Source organism: Sapajus apella, unplaced genomic scaffold, assembly GCF_009761245.1.
Source record: "Sapajus apella isolate SASKATOON/1434 unplaced genomic scaffold, GSC_monkey_1.0 scaffold58, whole genome shotgun sequence".
Taxonomy (NCBI): domain Eukaryota; kingdom Metazoa; phylum Chordata; class Mammalia; order Primates; family Cebidae; genus Sapajus; species Sapajus apella.
Window position 1 is genome coordinate 5,826,642 of NW_022436998.1, and position 25,057 is coordinate 5,851,698.

Sequence of the window (25,057 nt, forward strand, 5' to 3'; positions counted from 1 at the left end):
TCCTCACCAAAAATCTATCCAGAAGTCACAGTTATGGAAAGGAGGGTTTTCTGCTCCCAGGGTATGCTTGGGTAGAAAAAAAAGAATTCAAACTAAATTTTTTCATTATTGGAAAAGTGTTTGTTCTCAAGACAAGATCTGGAACTTGTTGATCCTAGATCAAATGTTAATCAGCACAATTAAGTAAGTTCCAAACTACTTTGCATTTGTTTTATGTATTTAAGTGAACAATTTAAATTTAGCACACTGTATTAAGTTAGCTGATAAAACAAGGTCTAGAATCTATAAAGTTTATTTATAGGCAAGGACTAAATTACAAATATTGCTTTTTTACTATTATTTCCTTAAACACTGCTAATATATTATGGTTTACAAACATACTACAGAAATAAATATAATCCCATGTGAAATTTCCAACTATTTTCTTTTGACTTTGTAGTCACCAGAAATGATCTGTCTCTGACTTTCCTTTTTGTTTTTATTTACCAAATCAAAGATCAGACTTAAAGAAAGCAAAAAGCATGTGATGACTAACCAAATAAAAGTTCTGAGGGCTGGAGGCCCAGCAATTAAGTTACTGCCCCAAGTCTCAGAAGTCTTACATCCCCTTACTTCACAAATCAATTTCCTCTTCCTTAATCTCTACCACTAGTACCCTAAATCGAAGTCCTCATCAACTATTAACTGAACTGTTCCAAGAAGTAGCTAACTGGTCTCTCTGGCTGTAGTCTAATTCCATCTCAAACCTATCCTCCAAGTTTTCAAAAACATCTACTCAAATTAAAAACTCCTCTTTGCTATTCCTCTGCTTAAAATGACTCCCCACTGCCTCCCCAAACTCTTCAATGCAGTTATTTAAGGCCTTTCATCTTATCCTATTTTACTACTCCTAGCCTCATTTCTCACCTCTTCTTGCTTCACACTTTCTTCCTGAACAACCAATTGTTTGTATTTTCCTGCACTGACTGAAAGATTTCTCATTTCCATGACTGTGCACTCTGACCCTGGTACACGGAAGGCCAGTGTATCTTCCTGTCCCTTGTGACAACCGCTGTCCCCTTCCTCTACTTTCAAATGGCTAGATTTTACCCACCCTTTAAGGCTCAACTTAATCATTATCATCTCCACACAATACTTCCTAACTACCCTCCTACTCTCAGCTTCCTGCACGCACACTACCATTGCACATTGCATTATAACTATATGTTGTTTTTTTCTTATTGAGGGATTTTAGGGGAGTAGATTTTATTACTCTGCATAATTCCAATAATCTAGCACAGTACCTGGCACACACTGGACACTCCCTAAGTGTCCTTATTAAATACTACTTATTTACTAAATAGTTAATTATCAACATATTAAATATTAGGATATTTCTCCCAGTTCAGGTACAGAAAAGCCAGAGATTAAATAATGTATCTAATAATATCAAAAGAAAGGCCTGCTACAGGAGATTAGACAGCGTGCTCTTCTAGAATGCTTCTCATTTAACCCTGTGATATCAAAAGCCCATTTAAAGTTCAGATCATTCAGGGAATGTTGGTGGGTATTAGAGTTGACAATCAAGATACAAAGGAAACCCAACAGTCACTTTTTATAAGATACCACACCTACTTCTTTTGGTCACAGAAAAGACATAAAAAAAGCACCTTTCAACAAAGCAACATGGTTAGCTCTAAGTATACTCAACCTACTACATTATTACCATATATTTTACCATTTCCATATAAAAAAAATTTGAAGGAGTTTAGCTCCAAAAAAGAAAACCAAAAGCCATTTTTTAAAAAAAGGATTAAAAGAGAAGCTGATCATTTTAAGCTGAACTGAATATGAAAGTATCTAAATTTGCATGAAAGACAAAAAAAAAACCCTGAAGTCTTTACATGTAACAATTCATAATATAACTTTTTAGAAAAAAAATCCTTGCTACTAAGCATAGAAACAATAGCAACAATACGTATAATAAAAGCAAGCTTCTAAAGAAAACCCTAATTTGACTGAATTTCATGTTATAGTTCCCTGAAACATCATAATCTAGTTATCGAAATACATCTAAATTCCTTTCTCCTCAAAGCTCTTCTCCCAACTAGCTGAGGCTTAAACTTCCAAAGGCTACATATTCTTCTCCTTTTCGTGTGCAAAGCACTGCAGACTAGTCTGTCGAAACGTATGTTCAAAGACGTCAAACACCCTCTTCTAAGTTCTCAAAAATTCACATTTGCACAATAGTAAATTGAGTTCAATGTTGCATAAGTAAATGAACATTCTGAGTAAATTAGTCTTAGTTGCACAAGCCATTTTAAATTATTTCCTTTAAAGCAAAACATATGCTTTTTTATCTTATTTATTAATAACACAAAGTTAAATTCTTACATTGCATTTAAATCCATCTTCCATATACAACTTTAGGTTCTGAAATTTGTTCATAGTATCTTCTTTTTGATCAATTATATTTATCAGTTCTTGAATTCTTTGATTCTGTGTAATTATTTTCTTTGGAAAGAAGAAAAAGTAATGTTCCACGAATAAACTTTGAGATAACTAAAATGCAAACAGGATTAATAATGCAAAGTTTGATAATTCCTCCAAATTTTAAGGTTAAATAAAGAATCAGTGGCAACACACTATGCACAGCATGATCTTATTTTTGCCTTTAAAAAAATTACATATATAGGCCAGGCACGGTGGCTCACATCTGTAATACCAGCACTTTGGGAGGCCAGGTCAGGCAAATCATTTGAGGTCAGGGGTTCAAGACCAGCCTGGCCAACATGGTGAAACTCCATCTCTACCAAAAAAAAAAAAAAAAAAAAAAAAAATTAGCCAGGCATTGTAATTCCAGCTACTGGGAGGCTGAGGCAGGAGAATCGCTTGAACCCAGGAGGCAGAGGATGCAGTGGGCAGAGATAGTGTCACTGCACTCCAGCCTGGGTGACCGAGCAAGACTCCGTCTCAATAAAAAAAAAAATTACATACATAAGATAGACAGATATAGATAGACAGACAGACAGATACATAGATAGATACAAAGAAAAGAGAAGCTATATAGCATATAAGAGGAATCTGGAGCAAGACTGCTTGGGCTCGAATCCTAGCTTCTATACCTTTTAATATGTCACCCTGGGCCACATACAGTGGCTCACGCCTGTAATCCCAGCACTTTGTGAGGCCAAGGTGGGCAGATCACCTGAGGTCAGGAGTTTAAGACCAGCCTGGCCAACATGGTGAAACCTGGTCTACTAAAAATACAAAAATTAACCAGGTGTGGTGGCAGCCACCTGTGACCCCAGCTACTCAGGTGGCTGAGGCAAGAGAATCACTTGAACGTGGGAGGTGTAGGTTGCAGGAGCCAAAATCACACCACTGTACTCCAGCCTGAGCAACAGAGCCAGACTCTGTCTCAAAAACAAAAACAAAAAAACCGTATGTCACCCTGGGCAAGTTATTTAATGTCTCTGTAAAAAACAGGAAATACTAACAGCATCCACATAATAAAGTTGCTCTAACACTTAAATGAGTTAATAAAAAGCATTTAAAAGAATGTCTGGTAAATGTTAAGTGTTCTATAAATATAAATACATATATAAAGTAACAGTTTAAAGAGCTTCCAAGCAACTTGGTTTTGTTTTGTTTTAAATTTAGGAGGAATATTATGGGAACCTTTTTATTTTCTATTTTATATTACTTAATATAATTAAATAGGTACAACTAGTGTCTACTATTTTCATAAGCAGAAAAAATACAAGATAAGAATTGTCTAAATAGTTATGCAATTTTAGTTAGTTCTTTAGTTCTTTAAATACTGGATACTAAGATACCAAGATCTTGAATTATTTATATCTGATCATATTTTAAAATATTCAGCTTTTTGAAAGGATAAATGTAAGTTAAAATAAGGAGAACCAAGCCAGAAAAGAAGAGAAAAAATAACAGAAGAAAACCAATCCCCCATGCACACCAAGAGACAACTACATTACTGTTTCTTTACTTATTTTTTAAAAGAAACATATCTGGTCATCATTCATATCCCTTTGTTAATACCTTATCAAGTCAAAATAAAGCTTAAAGCATTACCTTATTAGACGTCTCAAGCTCTTGAATCAATGAATTTGATTCTGAAAAAGTAAAGAATATTGAAAATAAATATCTAAGCATCTAAAAATACATATCACTGAATAACTATGAAACATATGCTGCTGTAGTAACACTTAACTGTTACGTTCAATAAAAAGGATTTTGATGGCACTAGAAGCACACCCTATTCATTTTTTAAAATCTGCTAATTCAACCACAACAGGGTAATGTTCCAGAGAAAAGCCACTTTTAAAACTTAGGATAAAAATAGGTGGCATATGCTAAATAGTAAAGAACTGGCATAACATCAGAGAAGAAAAGAAGCTAGTGCCTTTTTAGTACATTTCATAATGCAAAGGCACCACTTACATGTGATTTTCTACCCATCTTGTTTCACACAAGAAAGGGCAGAGACCAGGGCAGTTATTGCAACTAATTCTTAAAATGCAGATATTATAAACAATTCTATATCTGTATATAAAATGCCCTCAGCATGGTGGCACATGTCTGTATTTCAAGCTACTCAGGAGACTGAGGTGAAAGGATCACTTGAGCCCAGGAGGTGGAAACTGCAGTTTCCATGATCATGCCTCTGCACTCCAGCCTGGATGACTGAGTGAGACCCTGTCTTTAAAAAAAAAAAAAAAAAAGGAAGAAAGAAAAAAAGAAAAAAAAAATGTCCTCCTACTTAGACTGAAGCATCAATCTAACAAATTGCTTTAAACCACTCCACAGTAGTTACTCTACCCCAAGAGTTAATCTTCTAAACTGCGAGAGTTCATAAAGAATATAGAACAAGGCCAGGCACAGAATGGCTCGGGCCTGTAATCCCAGCATTTTGGGAGGCTGAGGCTGGGAGGATCACTTGAGCCCAGGAGAAGGCTGCAGTAAGCTGTGATGTCACCCACCACTCACTCAGCAAGACACTGTCATTTAAAAAAAAAAAAAAAAAAAAAAAAAAAAAAATATGTAACAAAATTTACAGCTTTACTTTTTATAAAGTTAATACTTGGTTTGATTTTTTGTTGTTGAGAAGCTCATTTTCTAACAACATTGGTACAAAATAAATGAAGGTCAAAAAACATTTTTAGTAATAAATTACTACAAAGTCATACAAATGGTAAAATATTAAAATACGTTACCTAGATGAAAGAATTTTCTGGTCAGTATGGTAAATGAGCTACATAAATCTTTTATACTTACCAAGAGTATTTTTAATGTGTTTACAATATCTAAATAGAGGTAAAATATATCCACTTACCATTTTCCTTCTTTTTTAGCTTTTCTTTGGTTTTGATTAATTCTTCTTTGGTTTTAGCTAATTCAGCTTTAATTTGATTAAACTTTAGTTCTAAGCAAGCAATAGCTTCCTGGGGGTCAGCAAGAGATGCAATATATAAGTGAGCAATTTCAGCCTGTTTCTTAATATCAGCGACATTATCTTGAAGAGAATCAATAATATCTTCAAATCCTACATAATTATGTGCTTCCTAAAAATAGCAAAAACCACATGCCTAATATTAACAGTAGAGTTCACCCTTTACATGCGGTACCATCTAACTTAGACAGTTTTTTTAAAAAAGCAAAAAATTCACCACTTGAAATTCTTGAAAATAAATTATATAGAAGCATCTTCAATTACGAAAACACTGTATTCTATTATTTATTTCCTGTTGTATAGACCATGAGGCATATTTTCTCATAAAAACAATGTTACAAACTGTGACAAGTCATTATAGAACAACTATTATTATCTAGTTCAGGTATAGTTCCAATTACATAATGAGCCTTAAAACACTTTGTTGGGATAGTACATGAAACAAACCTCCATTTTCACAGCTCAGTCAATCCCAACACATGTCAAGGATATGTAAGGTTTGACAGAAGTCTGGACATCACTGTCACAGACCCCTGAGCTGAGTGATTAAAAAACAAAAACAAACAACTCCCCCAAAAAAGCTGATCAATTTCAGCTTCAGTGGAAGCAGCAGAAAAGGATAAGTTTCCTTACATTACAAATAAGAGAATAAGCTGAGCACAGTGGCATGCACCTGTAATCTCAGCCACTTGGGAGGGTGAGGCAGGAGGACTGCTTGAAGCCAGGAATTCAAGATCAGCCTGGGCAACACATTAAGACCCTATCTCTAAAACTATAATAAATAAATAAATAAATAGACAAATAAACAAAATTTTAAAAGAGTAGGAAATGGTAGTTGCCCAGTAAGAGCAACCATTTTACATATAAACATTTTTGTTTTAATCAGAACAGCAAGTAAATGACCTCTTAGGTCTCTTATACCTTTAAAATATTTTTTATTTAAAAATGTTAAGCAAGACAAATCTGAGGGGGCTATTCTATAATCATAGAATATAGAATAATAATAGCAAAAAAGAATCTATCTGCCGACAATACAATGTTTCAAGCAATACCAACATAAGATACAAATATAACAGAGTTATAAATTTTTCAAAGACCAACTACTACATTTAAATTCTTTTTGCTTAGATTCCTAACAAAACATGCCTAATTATAATAAAGTTACAACCCTAAGCATCGTTTTAATTCTAAACTACCTGATATTTCTCATCATTGATGTGGTACACTAAACCCTGGAACCAAAACCTCATTGGATATATTTAAATATTTCAATTAACAAACCTGAGTTTCAACTTTCATGGCACAAACCTCTCTTGCTGGTTCTTCTTGAGTGTCACATTTACCAACCAAATCCTTGAAGATAGCCAAACGACGTTCAGCATTTTCTTCTAATATCTCTCGTTCTTGAAGCAGAGTTTCCCTTCATAATACAAATGAAGCCCATTAAAAAACAGAAAAGAAACTACTTTGTGTTTCTGTTTTAAACATCTAAGATTAAGTATATTACAGATTAAAAGAAAATTTAGGCCAGGCGCAGTGGCTCACACCTGTAATCCCAGCACTTTGGGAGGCTGAGGCAGGTAGATCACTTCAGGCCAGGAGTTGGAAACCAGGCTGGCCAACATGGTGAAACCCTGTCTCTACTAAAAACACAAAAATTAGCCGGGTATGGTGGTGCGTGCCTGTAATCCCAGCTACTCCGGATGCTAAGGCAGGAGAGGCTAAGGCAGAAGAATGGCAAAATCCTGGGAGGTGGAGTTTGCAGTGAGTCGAGATCGCACCCCTGCATTCCAGTCTGGGTGACAGAGCAAGACTCCATCTCAAAAAATAAAATTAAGGCTAAAATTTTAAAAAGAAAGAAAGAAAATGTACATAACCATGCATGGGATTAGTAACAGCTATAACCTTTTCTTTTTTTTTTCTCTCTGAGACAGAGTCTCACTCTGTCACCCAAGCAGGAATGCAGTGGCACAATCTCAGCTTACTGTAATCTGCACCTTCCAGGTTCAAGAGATTCTCATGCCTCAGCCTCCCAAGAAGCTGGGACTTCAGGCACACACCAGCACACCCAGCTAATTTTTCTATTTTTAGTAGAGACGGGGGTTCACCATATTAGCCAAGCTGGTCTTAACCTCCTGACCACCCGCCTAGGCCTCCCAAAGTGCTGGGATTATAGGCATGAGCCACCACACCAGACCAGTAACAACTATTTTCGAGCTTGTATAAAAAGATCGTAATTCAGAAGCCACCTAATATGAAAACAAGTAAGTTAAGTCAAATAAACTTAAAAAGTAAATAAAATCTTCAATTTTTACCTGGACATGAAATAAATAACTTACTTAAAGTCTGCTTCCCGTTGAGCCCAATATTGAGTAAACTCCTGTGTAACTTCTTCTCGAATTTTAAATTCCAATGTTAACTTCTCCTTCTTTTCATTTATCAGTTTTTTTTTCAAGTCTTCTATTAAGTCCAACAGTTTCTGTAATATGTGTAAAAAAATCTTATAAAAGAATAAATATATCCCAAGAGAAATACCATCCAACTGTTCAAAAAATTAAACTTTTCATTTAGTCAATTATGTGTCCTTTTTAATAGTGACAATGTTTTCTCTGCAAAAATTATACATTTGCAGAGATTCATTAATCTGAAAAATCAGGTTGCCCTCTCCACTTTTTAGAAATAGACCTTTGGTAACTGAAATGTCTCACTGTGTAGTTACACTAAGAAATAAGTAAAGTATAATTTCAGCATTTATTATCTATCAAGAACGACTCTGGGGAGTTCCATATTTGTTTCATTTAATCCATACAACTTTCTGTGAGCATGGCATCATCCACATTTCATAGGTGGGGAACATAAGGATCAGATCTCTGGTAAATGCTAAAAGTTTAGTTTAAAAGTGGCCTCTAAAAGTTTAAAGCCCAAGGATTGTATACAGCAGAAAAGTTGTTAAGAACACCCACTAACCAATCTGTCAAAGAAAGATGTTACATAAACTTATCTTATTAGGCCGTTATAACTATCCAGATGTCAGCAGCAATTCTATAGCCTTTGAAATACATAATCATGAAAAATGTACAATATATAAAGCAACAAATAAAACATGACCAGTATACATTTATAACATAAATTGTAGCATTACAAAAACAGCTTCATATTCTTTTTAATGTTTCTAATTAAAGCTACTGAACAAATTAAACAATAAACTCTAAGCTACGGATCTTTCAAACTTTATTTGAAAACAGTTCTATAGATAGCCTGACTTTGAAACTCTGCCTCTAAGAATTTATATTAAAGAAATAATTATAAATGACCCAAACCCATATTCTGGCTGTATGAACACTGATCACCGTACTGTTGTTCTGTGGTAATAGTTGTGTTTAAATAAAGAAAAAGTGAATCCAAATTAACCAAACTTAAGGGATTGGTTCAATTATGGTACTATCATACAGCAAACCATTGTAATCAAGAATGATAACCTATACTAATAATTCCAACTTTTCTTTTTCTTTTTTTTTTTTTTTGAGAGAGTCTTGCTCTGTTGCCCAGGCTGAAGTGCAATGGTACAATCTCAGCTCACTGCAGCCTCTGCCCCGCCACATTCCAGCGATTCTCCTGCTCCAGCCTCCTAGGCAGCTAGGATTACAGGAGCCTGCCACCATGCCTGGCTAATTTTTGTATTTTCAGTAGATACACGGTTTCACTATGTAGGCCAGGCTGGTCTCACACTTCTGATGATCTGCCTGCCTCGGCCTCACAAAGTGCTGGGATTGCAGGCATGAGCCACCATGCCTAGCCAACCTATATTAATAATTCATACTTTTCACAATTTATTTTTATATAAAGAATACCAGGTTACAAAACAGTAATATGTAATAAAAATCCATTATCACTGGGTGGTAGATTTGAGAGATCTTTATATTTAAATTTTCTTTTTCACTCTACTATACATAATACTACTTTAATAATTTTAAACAGCTACACACTTTCTGTGTAAAACAATAAATAATAACTACCGAAGGAAAAATCAGAATGAATGTGGAAAAACCCTGGGAGTTTAATAGTTTTCAATAATTAGGTTTTAACATTGTTAGCATCTGATTAAGTTGTTGCTGAAAAATATTCAGGCTATTATTGCCAAATGAATTTAAGTATATGTATGCTAATATCAAGGTATTTTATAATGGTTTTTAAAAGTCCCAATCCTCTCATTAAAATGTGAATAAAGGGCTGGGCATAGTGGCTCACATCTGTAATCCCAGCGCTTTGCAAAGCAGGAGGATTGCCTGAGCCCAAGAGCTCAAGATCAGCCTGGGCAATAGAGCAAGACCTCATCTCTACAAAAAAATTTTAAAAATTAGTTAGGGGTGGTAGCATGCGTCTGCAGTCCCAGCTACTCAGGAGGCTATGGCAGGAGGATCACTTCAGCCCAGGATTTCCAAGTAGCAGTGAGCCAATGACTATACTATCACACTCCAGCCTAGGAGACAGAGCAAAACTTTATCTCTAAAAGAAAAAAAATAAAACAAAGCATGCAACACCTAATTATGTTGATTTTTAAATGTCAAATATTAGACAACATCTTGATGAATTTCCTTAAAATATCTAGTCAATGTTATAAGATATGCATTTGCACTATATAATCCATTGCAAACTATAGCATTAAATATTTCTCTCTAGTAATTTCAGAAATTTTACTAACCAACATTATATAAAAATTTCAAGTTTGAGATGAAAAAGAGTAAAACTGGGTTTTTTAGTTTGTCTGTTTTAAGACAAGGTCTCACTCTGGTACCCAGACCAGAGTGCAGTGACGCAGTTATGTCTCACTGCTGCCTAGAAATCCTGGGCTCAACCAATCTTCCCACTGCAGCCTCCCAAGTATCTGGGACTACACGTATGTGTCGTCATGGGCTAATTGTTTTATTTTTTGTAGAAATGGGGTCTCACTATGTTGCTCAGGCTGGTTTCAAACTCCTGCGCTCAAGCAATCCTCCTACCTCAGCTTCCCAAAGTGCTGGAATTACAGGTGTGAACCAGTACACCAGCCAATCTAGACTATTAATGGCTCCCTTTTGTCACTGCAGGAGGTACTATTTAATACATTACAAAAGACAAAGTAATAAGGTCTAATCACACAGTGAGCAGATAAACTGAGACTTGTACTACATCTGAAGCTATCATTCTTGTTTCCAAACATATGTTCAATAATCGCTTTCAGGGACATGAAAGTAAATTATTAAAATGAGTATTTAACCCAATATATCATCCATCTACTTGTACTTTTACAATCCAAAAGGGTACTGTGATATGTGATATGTCAAGACCATTAAAGCACACCCATGAACACGGGTCTACTAGTGTTCCTCAGGCACTGGTAAGAGGACTCCATGTATACTCACGGAGTTATAGCCAATTAAAGAGGGGAATGGGTGGCCAAATGCAGTGGCTCACGCCTGTAATCCCAACACTTTGGGAGGCTGAAGCGGGCAAATCACGAGGTCAGGAGTTTGAGATCAGCCTGGCCAAAATGGTGAAACCCGTCTCTACTAAAAATACAAAAAAAAATTAGCTGGGCATGGCGGCGTGCACCTATAATCCCAGCTACTCAGGAGGCTAAAGCAGGAGATCGCTTGAACCAGCGAGGCAGAGGTTGCAGTGAGCTGAGATCGTGCCATTGCACTCCAGCCTGGGCAACAGGGTGAGACTCCGTCTCAAATATAAATAAATAAAGATATATATATATATATATAAATATAAATATACATATATATTTATATATCTCCATAATTGGACACAGGCTAAAACAACAACTGTTAAATCTTATTTATTTGTCATAAAAACAAGATAACAAACAATTTCTGTTTTTGAAGATATGGGATCATAGGTACTTGGTAGGTATTTTTAGCACTTGTACTTGAGACTGCAAACTAAAAGTCTGATGGAATACATAAAATCACTTAGAAAAAGGATACTCACATGGTCTATAAGTATCACCCCATAGATAATACACTTTTAAAATAAAGATTTGAAATACTGTATCTTAACCAAGTGAACAAAACTTAGCAGCTCTAAGAATGGAAAAATCAGACATCATGTGGCTCTTGGTGTGATTCGATGGGAAATTCACAACTTAACCTATATAAAATGCTTTCTTAATGTATTAAACCTCAATCATGAAGAAATAATCAGACAAATATAGGCTGCAGGTATTCTATGAGAAAAGTAGCACCCACTTTTCAAAAATATCAATGCTAGATCAGAAATGACTGAAGAAACACAAGAATCAAAAGCAATGTGTTAACTCTGGCTGCAGACAAAAACAAAGTGGCTATAAAGAACATATTGGGAACACTGGAGAAATCTGAATACAAACAGTATATGAGGATATATTAGTGTATCAGTGTTAAATTTCTTGAATATGAAAATTTCATGGTCTTGTTATCATAACAAAATGTCCATATTCTTAGAAAATATATGTTCAAATATTTAGTTGTAAGGTATCATTATGTCTGGATCGTATTTTCACATAGTACAGGCCAAAAACTGTGTATCTGCATACTTATAAAATGATAACTGGAGAATCCAGGTGAAGAGTAAATGAGTATTCATTGTACTAGTCTTTCTACAGGTTTGAAATATTTCAAAATAAAAGTTGAACACAAAGACTTCAGTGTATTGTTGAAAAAAACTGACGAGAGCCATAAGATTTAACCTTAACTTCAGAATAAAAAGGCAAGCATAGAAGTATGAGTTCTTAATACATACTCTGTTCTCCTCGTGGCTAATGAATGCCTTATTTTCCTCTAATGTTTTATCTAGATCTTCATTAACGAGTTCACTTTCCACATTTTTAGTATCTTCAGCGTTTTCTAGCTCCTCAATCAAATCCTCGTCTTCCACCAAATCTTCTAGACTATTTTCCCATGAAATGGTGGCTCTTTTTACATTTGATATTTTATTATCCGAATTACTGTCTAGTGATACATCTTGAGAAGATCTGACAGATCCAAATAATTTCTCTTGAGAGGAATTTAAAGTGTCTGGAACACAAACCTGTTAAAATAGTCAATGTGACTTTTAAAACAGAAAAGACAAGAATTGTCCACTAGAAAATGATTATTTTAAAAATTTAAGTCAAAAAAACCTCAGCATTAAAGGAAAAACTATTCAAACAAACATACCAACAGGAACTAGCATCCCTAAATGAACATTCTGATAGGAAAAAACTTTACATATGTAAACTAGAGAAAAAAATCTATCTTCCTGGGCTAAGTTCTTAGTATTAATCTTTGCAGAGGGTTTTCCAATTACCTAGGAGTACTAAATGAACCAGATGAATGGCAAAAACACAATTCATTCCAAAAATACTCATTAATTTCTAACTGATGTTTATTATTAACTCATTACTAAAGGTCATTTTAATCCTAGCATGGGCAACCTTCAATCCTTTTTCATGTCTTCCTACTTGGTCAAATACTTACATTTTTAATTTTCAGTTATCTTTTAGGCTTACTGTATTAAGTCTAAAATATTTATTTCAAGAAAAACAATATTCTAATAATAAGAAGAGGCTTAATGAAATACATATTTACTTTTTGTGCAATGGCTGAGAACTTCAATACATTGAGTGTTTCATCATAGGCTAAATAACACTGGCTGATGTTGACAATCATACATATTTTCCCTTTACCATTAAAAAAGCTTTGAAAATAGTGAGTCAGTTTACTTTCCCGGAAAGGCACATGCTGTTGAAACCTATGAAAAAAATTTTCAAAAAACATTGTAAGTTAAAACAAATCTCATGAAGTCAGGGCGCTAACAAATTTTACAAAGAAATAATTAATCCACCTATCATGAAATTAAACTTTACATTAGTGTTTAGTTCCAAATGTAATAGTCCCTCTCAGTTTTCTTTTTTCTTGTTTGTTTTTATTTCTGTTTTGAGACAGGGTCTAGCTTGATTACCCAGACTGGAGTACAGTGGCACAATCATAGCTCACTGCAGCCTCAACCTCCTAGGCTCTAGCGATCCTCTTGCCTCTGCCTCCAGCGTAGTTGGGACTGTGGGTGTCTGCCACCACATCTGGTTAATTTTTTATTTTTATTTTTAGTAGAGATGAGGCTGGTCTTGAACTCCTGGGCTCAAGTAATCCTCTTGCCTTGGCCTCCAAAAGTGTTGGGATTATAGGCATAAACCACCATGCCTGGCTGTTTGTTTTAACTGCTGCTACTTACTAACAATAACCCACTATGTAAAATACAAAGAAAATCACATTTAACTGGTTATGTTCCCTAGTATAGAGCAACTGTCAAGAGATGTCCTGAAACACCTTAACTAGAAATGATGAAGGCTGATTTTTATTTACTCAGTCTAAAATGCTAACTAATGCAAAAATCTATTGCATCTAGGACCACACACAACGCATTAATAAAGTGGTTTTAGATTTTAAACCAGCATTAGAAGCTTCTCACTTACAGTGCCTGCCATGGAAAATACTGACTTTTCTTGAAGAGTTATTGGCATCAACTGACATTCCTATCATTTTCTTTAATCCAACCCCTCTTAAGTACTTTAATCACAATCCATACACAGTCATTACATAAGATACACGTTAAAAATCAAAAAATAACTTCCTAAGAACAAAGAAGTTGAAAGTTTAAATACTATAATATTTAATATGCTAGTAACATTTTCAGAAACACTTACTTTGACTTTTCACTATTCTTCAAGACATTAATACACTTTCCTAGAGTCAATAAAGAAGTGTTGATATTCCCAGTCTCCCTTAACCTTTCACCTTCATTCTGTGTCTTCATGCTTCGTTCTGAACCAGCGAGATCACATAAAGATAATCTGAATAACAACAACAACAACAAAATTACTTTAAAAGTTCTTCAGAACAGTTATGAATAATTACCATTTAAAGAATACTTGTTCGGGCGTGGTGGCTCACACATGTAATCCCAGGACTTTGGGAGGCCAAAGTGGGTGGATTACATGGTCGGAGTTTGAGACCAGCCTGGCCAGCATGGTGAAACCCTGTCTCTACCAAAAATACAAAAATTAGCCAAGCATGGTGGCACACGCCTGTAAGCCCAGCTGCTCGGGAGGCTGAGGTAGGAGAATCACTGGAACCCAGGAAACGGAGGCTTCAGGGAGCTGAAATTGTGCCACTGCACTCCAGCCTGGGTGACACAGCAAGACTCCATCTCAAAAGCAAAAACAAACTAAAAAGAATATTCAACTTACTCACTGACTCGAATTACACGAGACACTTCAGAATCTTCAATCTGTAATATTCTAATAGTGAATATGCTGTGGCTGAAATACAAAGATCAAATGTTATCTTTACATTTTTAAATTCTGCATTCTAAATAGCAATAGCAAATATCCAAGCCAACCTTATTTTTACCCTAGTATTAACTACAGTCCACCATTGCATTTTCCAACTAGCTGCTAGATATTTCAACCCAATGTTCTGTCACCTACATATCCAAATGCCTAAAATCATATCTTTTGCCTAGCCCTAAATCCCTCAAATTATTTCCTCTTGGCAGTCCAACTTCTAATAACACCATTTATAATAAAGTCACAATTTGTTTGAAAAAATATTAGTTAAAATGGTATTATGTACAGCTAACATTCTGAAAATATACCTAAAGCAAAGCATACATTTGACCTATAGATCCGTATCTTGTATTGTCCCATGCCCAACTATTGGAATAGGGCTCTTTCTCTCTTAAGAAAAGGCCTGTTTAATTATCTCATTGCTTAAACTGATTTCCTTTGCTTCTCATCTTCCAATCCCATCAAAAACATCTTTCCTTAACCCCTTGAGATTATAGCCTCATTCAGTATATATATAGTATTCACAGGATAAGTGAGAAAGATCCAGAAAAAAGGCCACCATTATTAGCAACTCCAAAAATACTAAGCTTAGATACTGACATTCTGAAAGAGTAAAAATACCTGAGAGACTTCCTATAAATTAATAAACCTACTGACAGGGTAGAAAACAGTATTGATAAATGTTTTTAGTGTTATTTAGTTTGCAAAATATTGTTTATGCCATATGAATTTATTTAACATGAGCGAACTTACTGCCCACTTTAATCTAAAATTAGCTGTATTTAAATTAGCATAGAATACCATGTGTGACAGGAGTTTACTCTTACAGAGTTTATTCTTTACCTTCTACTGGAAGCATTATTCAGTTTTGTGAAGGCAACACTCTGGTGCTTTATTCCTAGTTTTAAAAGTCTATAGGCTTCTTTGGAATCAAATACTTGAATCCATTGTAGATCTTTAAAAAATAAAGAGGATTATATATTAATTTGTTGAAACAAACAATGTGTTCTACAGTGTAATCTCTTTCAAAGTCTTTTCCTAGTGACATATAATGAAATCTTTCTTCTAACAACACATCCTAGCTAGTCAATTCAGCTATTTCAGGACATACGAGAGGAGATTATAACAATGTTCTAGTATTTAAATTACGCAAACACACGAAGTAAATGTTTTTCAACAGAATCTGCCAAAGGGAAAATTAAATACAGTAACAATTCCTTAGAATTAGACACTAGGGGAAAAAAGGAGAGGCAAAATACAATATAGATTAAACCTATAAAACTACCTAGCTATTAAACACTCAAGATTGTAATTTATTAGTGAATCATAAAATCAAATCTATTGAATCATGACCAGTATTTTTATTTTGTTTGTTTGTTTTTTGGAGACAGGGTCTCACTCTGTTGCCCAGCCAAGAGTGTAAAGGCATGACCATGGTTCTCTACAGCCTCGATCTCTTAGACTCAAGTGATCCTCCTGCCTCAGTGTCCTGAGTAGCTGGGATTACAGATGCATGCTACCGTGCCAGGATAATTTTTGTATTTTTTGTACAGATGGTGTTTTGCCATGTTGCCCAAGCTGGTTTCGAACTCCTGAGCTCAAGTGATCCACCCATTTCAGCCTCCCAAAGTCCTGGGATTACAGATGTGAACTGCTGCATCTGGCCAGCATTTTATAGAAATGACATAGAATATAGAAAATATCACAGCACATTCCTTGTAGTAAAAGTATAATTAACAAAACTTCTGAGTTGTAAATATTCCATATGCATATATACACATGCATGTAGGTACTGAGTCATGATGTTATTAACATGTATTTCCGGCTGTGAGTAATTGTTTCAAAAGGTTAGAAAAATCACTCTGGAAGGACAGTAACATTTCATAGCACCAAAATTTGGACACTGTTACAAAGCAGGAGAATTATGTGAATATAACCATACACAGCTTTTTCCATCACCACAAATCCAACTAATGATACTCAAGCAAATACAATACCAAAATAGACCCTTTTATATTCGTTTAATAAATATACCAAAACATACTTCCAAAGCACAAAATTCTCTTCTTCTCTTAATGTTAATAGTTAGTGTTACAATTTTCAATTTCCTGTTTGCTTTCCTACAGCTATCACAAAGCCCAGGGACGGAACTTTGGAGCAATGAAATAAAAATATTCATTAGTATACCTTTTATAAAAGAATAGCCCTTTATATCTTGGGAAAGGCGCAGCATCTTTCTCTTTTGGAACTTAGACGATACAGGAACAAACAAATCATAAATACACTCATTGTAAATTTCAAAGAAAGAAACCCACACAGAAAATTTTATATTATTAGCCATATTCAAACGAGCTTGTTCACAATCTTTCATGGATCCTTCAAATTCTGAGACATTCAAAGAGTTTGTTAAACTTCCTACAAAAAAAAGAAAAAAAAGGAAAAAACAATAATCACCTTAGTAAGCAACTGACTAAAAATGTGACCAAAGTATAGATCAATTCCCAGACTTGAAAAACCAAGTATGCTTGATCTTTTGACCATCTATGTTCAACATTTTTTGTAACAAAGGAAGATATAAGTAATATTTGGATTAACCAAAGTTAGACTACTTCTTATCCTTCCTTTCTTTTTGAAAATATGTTAATGAACCAATAGAAATCAAATGTAAAAGACAAACAAGTGTCTCTCAAATTTAATATTAAAATTGTAACCAGTAAAAGGAATATCTGCAATATTTAATACAAACAAAACATTACAATGACTGACATTTCATATAAATATGCATCATTTTCCCAGTATTACCAACTATGTCATTTATAGAAATTAAATTCTTAGTAATCACAGAAGAGGTCTACAAAAAACAAATAAGTAAATACAATTTTTAAAATTTTTTTTTCTTTTTTGAGACGGAGTCTCGCTCTGTTGCCAGGCTGGAATGCAGTGGCGTGATCTCAGCTCACTGCAACCTTCACCTCCCAGGTTCTAGCGATTTTCCTGCCTCAGCCTCCAAAGTTGCTGGAACTCTAGGTGCACACCACCACTAAAAATACAAAATAATTTTTGTATTTTTAGTAGAGATGGAGTTTCACCATTTTGGCCAGGATGGTCTCGATCCCGCCTTGGCCTCCCAAAGTGCTGGGATTACAGGCATGAGCCACCGCACCCGGCCTAAAAATTTTTTAATAATAAAACATCAGGAAGTGATTTAAAAATTAAAAGCTTCTCAAACGTACTTCATATGATCAACATAGCAAAGATGAGTGAGCAAGGAAACCTTACCATAAAGAGTATCATTACTGTCATTATGCAAAGTAACCTAAAAAAGAAAGATTGATTTAAAAAATTAAAAAAACATTTTAGTTAAGGTTAATCAAGATATTAATTATCTATCCAAATACATCTCCACCAAATCACAATCTTTCACCCACTCAATTCAATGAATTCTTTAATTTTTCCTAAAGAATATAGTTTGATGGAAAAATACAGAGAACTATGAAAAAGAATATTATCATGCATAATCCTTGCCACTCTGGTTACTATTAATATTTTAATATATTCCCCTTCTATTCTTTTCCCCATTCTTACATTGTAAGCTTTTTAGCCCCATAATCAAAAATTGTTTACAACATTTGATGGCTATATAACAGATATGAAATGACTGAATTATTCTCTTATTATTAAACATCTAAATTATTTACCAAGTTTTGCCAGCAACAACACTATGACAAACATCTTCATGTATTTTCTTCTGCATTCTAATTATTTCTTTAGAAATAGAAATAAACCCATTTCCTTAGAATATACAACTAAAACTGAATTGGTGGATGAAAAGATATAAAATATTTTAAAGCTCTCACTCTTAACATAGTATTGCCAAACTGCTTTCTAGAACCATTTACAATGTATGAAAGTACGTTATCTCATTCTTTTAACACTTAAATAATTTCATAGGTGAAATAATATTTTGTTTTAACTGGATAATTTGTTAGGATTTTTTTTTTTTTTTTTGAGACAAGCGTCTTGCTCTGCTGCCCAGGCTAAAATGCGGTGGCACAATCTCGGCTCACTGCAACCTCCACCTCCTGGATTCAAGTGATTCTCTTGCCTCAGCCTTCCAAGCAGCTGGGACTACAAGTGTGAGCCACCACGCCCAGCGAATTTTTTGTATTTTTAGTAGAGACAGGGTTTCACTATGTTGGCCAGGCTGGTCTCAAACTACAGGCCTCAAGTGATCCACCTGCCTCAGGCTCCCGAAGTTCTGGGATTACAGGCGTAAGCCTCCATGTCCAGCAAAAAAATTTTTTCACTACTAATGATTTTAATTTCCTCTATGAATTAGCTATGCCGTTATCCACCAATCTCCATAAATTTTGTTAAAATACTATTTTACTTTCAGAGACCACAGTCATAGGTTCAACTTTGAACTCCACTGGTAACACCTTTTCATTGCTTTAAAACCCTGGTTTCTAAATGTTTTACAAAAGAAAAATTTGCATTAATAGGTTAAAAATATTTATAAAAATTATTAGTAGTTTTTAACAGCCTTGAATAATGTCTGAAAACATAATACAATATCCAGAAAGCACAAAAGGAATAAACAAAAAGGATAACTTCATCTTTAAAAGTTGATATGGTACCACCTTATATAAAATAACACTTCCTCACAGTATATTACCTCTTTATTTATTGTCAGTCTCTATGAAGGCAGTACCATTTGTCCTCAAAACTGAAAATATTGCCTGGAAAAATAACAGGTGACAATCAAATTTGTTGAGTAGATGAATACCGAAAAACACAATGGGCCAGGCTTGGCAGCTCATGGAATCTCAACACTTTGGCAGGCCAAGGGAGGAGAGATTCTCTTGAGTCCAAGAGTTCAAGTCCAGCCTGGACAACATAGCAAGACCCCATCTCTAAAAAAAAAATCAAAACAGCCAGGAGTGGTGTGATACAACCATAATTTCAGCTACTCAGAGGAAGTTGGGGCAGGAGAACCACTTATGTCCAGGAGTTCAAGACAGCAATGAGCTATGATCATATCACTATAATCCAACCTGGATGATAAAGCAAGATCCTGTCTCTAAAAACTAAAAAAAAGAAGAAAAAAAAAAGAAAACCACAATCAGGGCAGAAAATTTGCAACCCATAAACTAATGCATTAATAATGTATTGATTTTTTAAAATAAATTTTAACAAATCAGTAAAAAGAAAAAAATGCCAAACAATACTAGAGAAATGGACAAAGAACGTATGTAACAATTCACAGGAAAAAATTCTAAGATGTACTAATCACCTAATTTATAATTAAGGAAATATAAAGTAACTCAGGTGAGCCACTTTTCACCTATCAAGCCAGACATTATTAAATATCCAATTTTGGCCTGAGTTTGGGAAAATTAGCAGCAAATATATTTGCAATAGAATGTTTCTTCACTGAAACACTGTTCAAAATAGTAGAACACTGGAACAGCATAAATGTCCATCAGTGGAGACTTAGTTTTAAAAGCTGATTTAAAATTAAAACAAACAAGTTAAACACATAACTTAACAGATAAAAGACACATGATTTAAAGTAGGAAGAGATGTAGGATACACTAAATGAAAGACCAAGTCATAGAATGATAAGTATAGTAAGATCTCTTGTTTAACCAAAATAAATAAAAAAAAAAAAAAAAAACAAAACTATATTCTACATATAAACACAAAGATAGGAAGACATAAACATCATGTATATGACCACATGTACACATATATACAGATAGAAAGCTCTGGGTATGGATTTTATATATAGAGAGAAAAGGTCCAAAAAAGATACTTTCCAATCCACTAATGATTTTTTCTTTCTTTTTTTCCTTTTTTTTTTTTTTTTTTTTAATTTAAAAAGAAGGGGTTTCACCATGTTGCTCAGGCTAGTCTTGAACTGATCTCAGGTGATCCGCCCACCTTGGCCTCCAAAGTGCTTGGATTACAGGTGTGAGCCACCACGCCCAGCCAATTTTTTTCTTTAGGAATGAAATTAAAGGAAACTTTTACCTTTTGTTTCTCACACTCCCTAGTTTAACTTTTGGGTATATATTACTTTCACAATTAAAAAACAAAAATTTAAAAAATCATACATTAAAAGTACAGTGCTGGCTCTACAATAATCAAAAAAGATTTCAGAACCATCTACATTTGTATTGTTTAAACAATCTTGCTGTTTTTATAACATAAAATAAGTAGAAAAGATGTCTTCAAACATCAAGTTTTAAATATTTTTTTCAAAAAAATAATAACAAAAAACACTACCACCACAAAACAGATTCCAATATATGATGAAACAATCTAAAGGGTTTATAAGAAGTCAGGAATTATATCCATACCTCTTTAATTTGCCGTAGCAATGCACTTTTGCTAGCAATTTCTTCTTTCTCTTGTTCTGACGATAACCGTAAGTATTCTCTGGATCTATGTGGTTTAAAATTCATCTTTGTATACAGTCTTTCCTGAAGACTATCAAATAATACATTCAAAGTTCGAGGCAAAATGCCAATATTTTCTTCTGTGCCTACAAAAGGAATTTTTATGTTATACTCTCTCAGTCTAGTAGGAAAGAGGAAACTTTCCTTGTCTATTAAAGCTCCTTTTATACTGCCAATAGGCAAGAGTCAACAACTAAAACAAAAATGAGAGAAGTTGAGGATTACTCAGTTTTTCATCACTTTGGTATTCACTGTATTACCGACATTTTATCGACTATTATTCTGATTTAAAATCTGAAATTTTACATTCAGATAATGTAACTATATTAAGATTTGTAATCACTCATAATCATAAACTACAAAAGTAAAATGAAATATAAAATGTCTTCCTGGTCATCTATGCTTAATTCTCCGTATCACATCAATACTTTTTCTGGATTTTTATCATCATCTAAATCTCTATCAATGGGTAAAGTATTTTTACAAATGAATTAAATAAATCTGAATTAAAAGTCAACAGCAAGGCCAGGCATGGTGGCTCTTGCCTGTAATCTGAGCACTTTGGGAGGCCAAGGCAAGTGGAACAACTGAGGTCAAGAGTTCGAGGCCAGCCTGGCCAAAATGGTGAAACGACATCTCTACAAAAATATAAAAATTAGCTTGGCATGGTGGCACAGGCTTGTAGTCCCAGCTACTCTGGAAACTGAGAAGCTGAGGCAGGAGAATTGCTGGAACCCGCCAGTGGAGGCTGCAGCGAGCCAAGATGACACCACTGTACTCCAGCCTGGGTGACAGAGTGAGACCCCATCTCAGAAAAAAAAAAAACAACCAAAAGCAATACATAATCAATATGCTAGTACCATTAAAAATAGAGAAAACACTTAACTAGATAATGGCAACATAACTACATACATGTATTATAAAAATACTGAATGATTATTACGGCTTTCTGATCCTTTCCAACCAAAGTATAACAATATTTACCTTGAAATGTATATGTTTTTCCTGAATTGGTTAGCCCATAAGTAAAAATCAGACGACTTTGTCCTTTCAAGAGGTCTTTTATTGGCTGCATAATGCAACCCTGAAAGAATTCCTTCTGTGTAGTTGTTGGACCAAAAACCTAAGTAAGCATTTTTAAAACAACTGTTTTTAGAAAATTCAAGTTAATATTAATAGTGTGCTCCACCCCATCACTATTGTTTAAAAATTTTTTAAGAGTTATTCTTAAAACAGGTGCCACATCCCCACTCCCACAAATACACTTGATAGTTTTACTACCAGAAAGTTTTCAAGATAGAAATCTACCAGGGAATCAAGTATTCACTTAAGTTTTGAAAAGAATATTTCTTAAAAATATATTAATAATATTTTTAAGAACACTACAGTGATCTATTTATACCCAATTATATATTTCCAGACCTGAGATTTGAGTCTTATCTTTAAGGAAAAAATACTAGAACCTAAACTCTAAGTTGCATAAGCAAAAAAATATATAGTTCATTATATACAATTATACAGCAATTTAGCCTAAGCCACGTCTTCTTCTCTTTAAAACAAAAAACAAAAAAACCTTCAGTTTTACCTTGGAAAAACTGAATTTCTGTGCCATCTGCCCCGAGCTTTTCTCACTTAAACGACCAAGAATGTTTTGAGGCTCTTTCAGCACAACCGTCTGTGAATCCAGAATATGCACACAGCCCTAGAATGCATACCCCCAATAAATAAGAACTGGTATTTTGCCAATTTAAATGAAAGTAAAATATTAAAATTTGATTAAATTCAACACAAACCTCAGACTCATGTTCTTTTTCTGACTGTGTAAATGGTCTTATCCGAAGACAAACGTGGAGATAATCTTTAGATTCGAAACTGTTTGCCTTAAAAAATAAAGGAGAACAAAATTTTGTTTTTGAAAGATAAGGCTTTTCAGAGACCATCTTTCCTTAACATGGCTAGTTTTTACATAATAAATGGAGATCATAAACAACTTCTAAGCAGTCACTATTCCGCTTTCAATCATGTTAGAAAAACAACAAATCTATTTAAATAAAAACAAAATACACCACAAAAGATTCCATTTCCTCCATCTTCTGTATTTATATGTGAAGTTTATAATAAGCCTTTTTTCCACAAAAGCCTAATTAATGAGGCCCTAAGTCACTGGAAAATATAACTCTAGAATAAATCAAAAGTAACTAGCATATTCTATTATCCAAATGCTTAATAACATAAGGCATTCAGAATTTTTTTACTGTGTACCATTCTCCTTGTTACTTTTTCTGAGGAAGAAATGTGTTTAGTTTATTTTTAAATATAATTTTAAAGAAATGTTTTAACATTTTTCAAAAAAGATAAAAAGGAAACAACTACTTGACAAACGCAACTTACCAAAACAGACATAACTAGAAAATCTGAATAACCCAACTTCTATTAAGCAAATTCAAAAATTCAATCCATTTTCAAACAAAATGATGCCACAAATAAATAAATAAATAAATAATCCAGGCCCTGGTAGTTTAACAGTAAATTATATCAAACATTTAAGAAAATAATCACACAAATTGTACATAAACTCTTTAAGAAAACACAGGAAGATAAAAATACCTTAACTAATTTCGAGTTTGCCATAACCTGAATAACACAACTGATAAAGATACCCTCAGGAAAAATTAGAAAACAAAATACCACATTAAGATATATGCAAAATTTCCCACACAAAATACTAGCCAATATATAAAACAGGATAATACATCTGACCAAGAATGGTTTATCCTAGGAATATAAGGTCGGTTTAGCATTCAAAAAAAATCAACCCAGGCAATTAACCATATTAAAAGAATAAATGAAGAGAAACTTTTATCTCTACAAATGGAAAAAGAGCATTTGACAAAATTCAACATCCATTTGTAATAAAAATTCTCAGCAAAGTGTAATGAATGCAAACTTCCTCACCCTGATAAAGGGCTCGTAAAAGACCTATAGCTAACAACCTTCTTAATAGAAATGATGCAATCTAAGATGAGTAGCAAAATGAGTAATAAGAAAACGCTTTCTGCTTCCCCATTTCTAGCAACATTGTATTAAAGTTTCTAGGCATGAAGCGGGAAAAGGGATGGGGGAAGAAAAAAGGAGAGGTAAGGGAAAGAAAAAAAAAAAGGGAAGAGAAAAAAAGGGGAAGAAAGGTAAAAGGGAAGAGAAGAAGAGAAAGAATGTGAGGGAAAGGGAGAAAAGGGGAGGGTAAAGAATAGGAAAGAAAAATGGAAGAATAAAAAGAAATGAAAAGACAAAAGTCATCCAAATTGAAAATGAAAAAATAAAATTATCTTTATTTAGAAACAACATGAACATATACATATAAAATCCAACAAATCTACAAAAAAACTAATGTATACTAACAGATGCTAATCACAGGTTACTTAGAGGTGTGATGGGAGGGAAGACTTACAAGGAGCCTCAAGGAAACCTTTCAGGGTGATGGATATACCCACTGTCTTGATTGTGGTGACAGTTATACAAGTGTATGCCTATGTCAAAACTTGTCAAACTGCATAATTTAAAATATATGCAGTTTTTCATTATGCCTAAAGCCACTAAAAATATTATTCACAATAGCATCAAAATAACATGTTTATAAATATATTTGACAAAAGTCATGACAGTCCTCTACATTGACAAGTATAAAAATAAAATACTGCTGAGACATTAAAGACCTAAATAAAATTAGGAAGAATGCCATGTTCATGGATTAGACTCAATATTGTCAAGAAGTCAATTCTCTCCAAATTGACC

At 34.0% G+C, this 25,057-nt stretch overlaps 1 protein-coding gene across 7 annotated transcripts in view; it reads right to left on the reverse strand.

Moving 5' to 3' along the window:
* The window catches only part of KIF20B (kinesin family member 20B), a 68,342-nt gene that overhangs the window by 37,202 nt on the left and 6,083 nt on the right, over positions 1-25,057 (reverse strand). For 5 of the 7 annotated variants that reach the window (XM_032245569.1, XM_032245573.1, XM_032245568.1 and 2 more), the window contains 16 exons: positions 23,059-23,145; positions 22,851-22,967; positions 22,250-22,388; positions 21,167-21,351; positions 18,084-18,120; positions 16,992-17,219; positions 15,648-15,759; positions 14,706-14,777; positions 14,163-14,309; positions 13,048-13,210; positions 12,221-12,508; positions 7,792-7,931; positions 6,734-6,872; positions 5,336-5,564; positions 4,075-4,115; positions 2,374-2,493 (listed from right to left, as the gene is read on the reverse strand). In XM_032245569.1, coding sequence (XP_032101460.1) covers positions 2,374-2,493; positions 4,075-4,115; positions 5,336-5,564; positions 6,734-6,872; positions 7,792-7,931; positions 12,221-12,508; positions 13,048-13,210; positions 14,163-14,309; positions 14,706-14,777; positions 15,648-15,759; positions 16,992-17,219; positions 18,084-18,120; positions 21,167-21,351; positions 22,250-22,388; positions 22,851-22,967; positions 23,059-23,145 — 2,244 coding nt within the window. The remainder of the gene's footprint in view (positions 1-2,373; positions 2,494-4,074; positions 4,116-5,335; positions 5,565-6,733; positions 6,873-7,791; positions 7,932-12,220; positions 12,509-13,047; positions 13,211-14,162; positions 14,310-14,705; positions 14,778-15,647; positions 15,760-16,991; positions 17,220-18,083; positions 18,121-21,166; positions 21,352-22,249; positions 22,389-22,850; positions 22,968-23,058; positions 23,146-25,057) is intronic. The other 2 variants (XM_032245574.1, XM_032245572.1) reach the window with 1 other exon arrangement.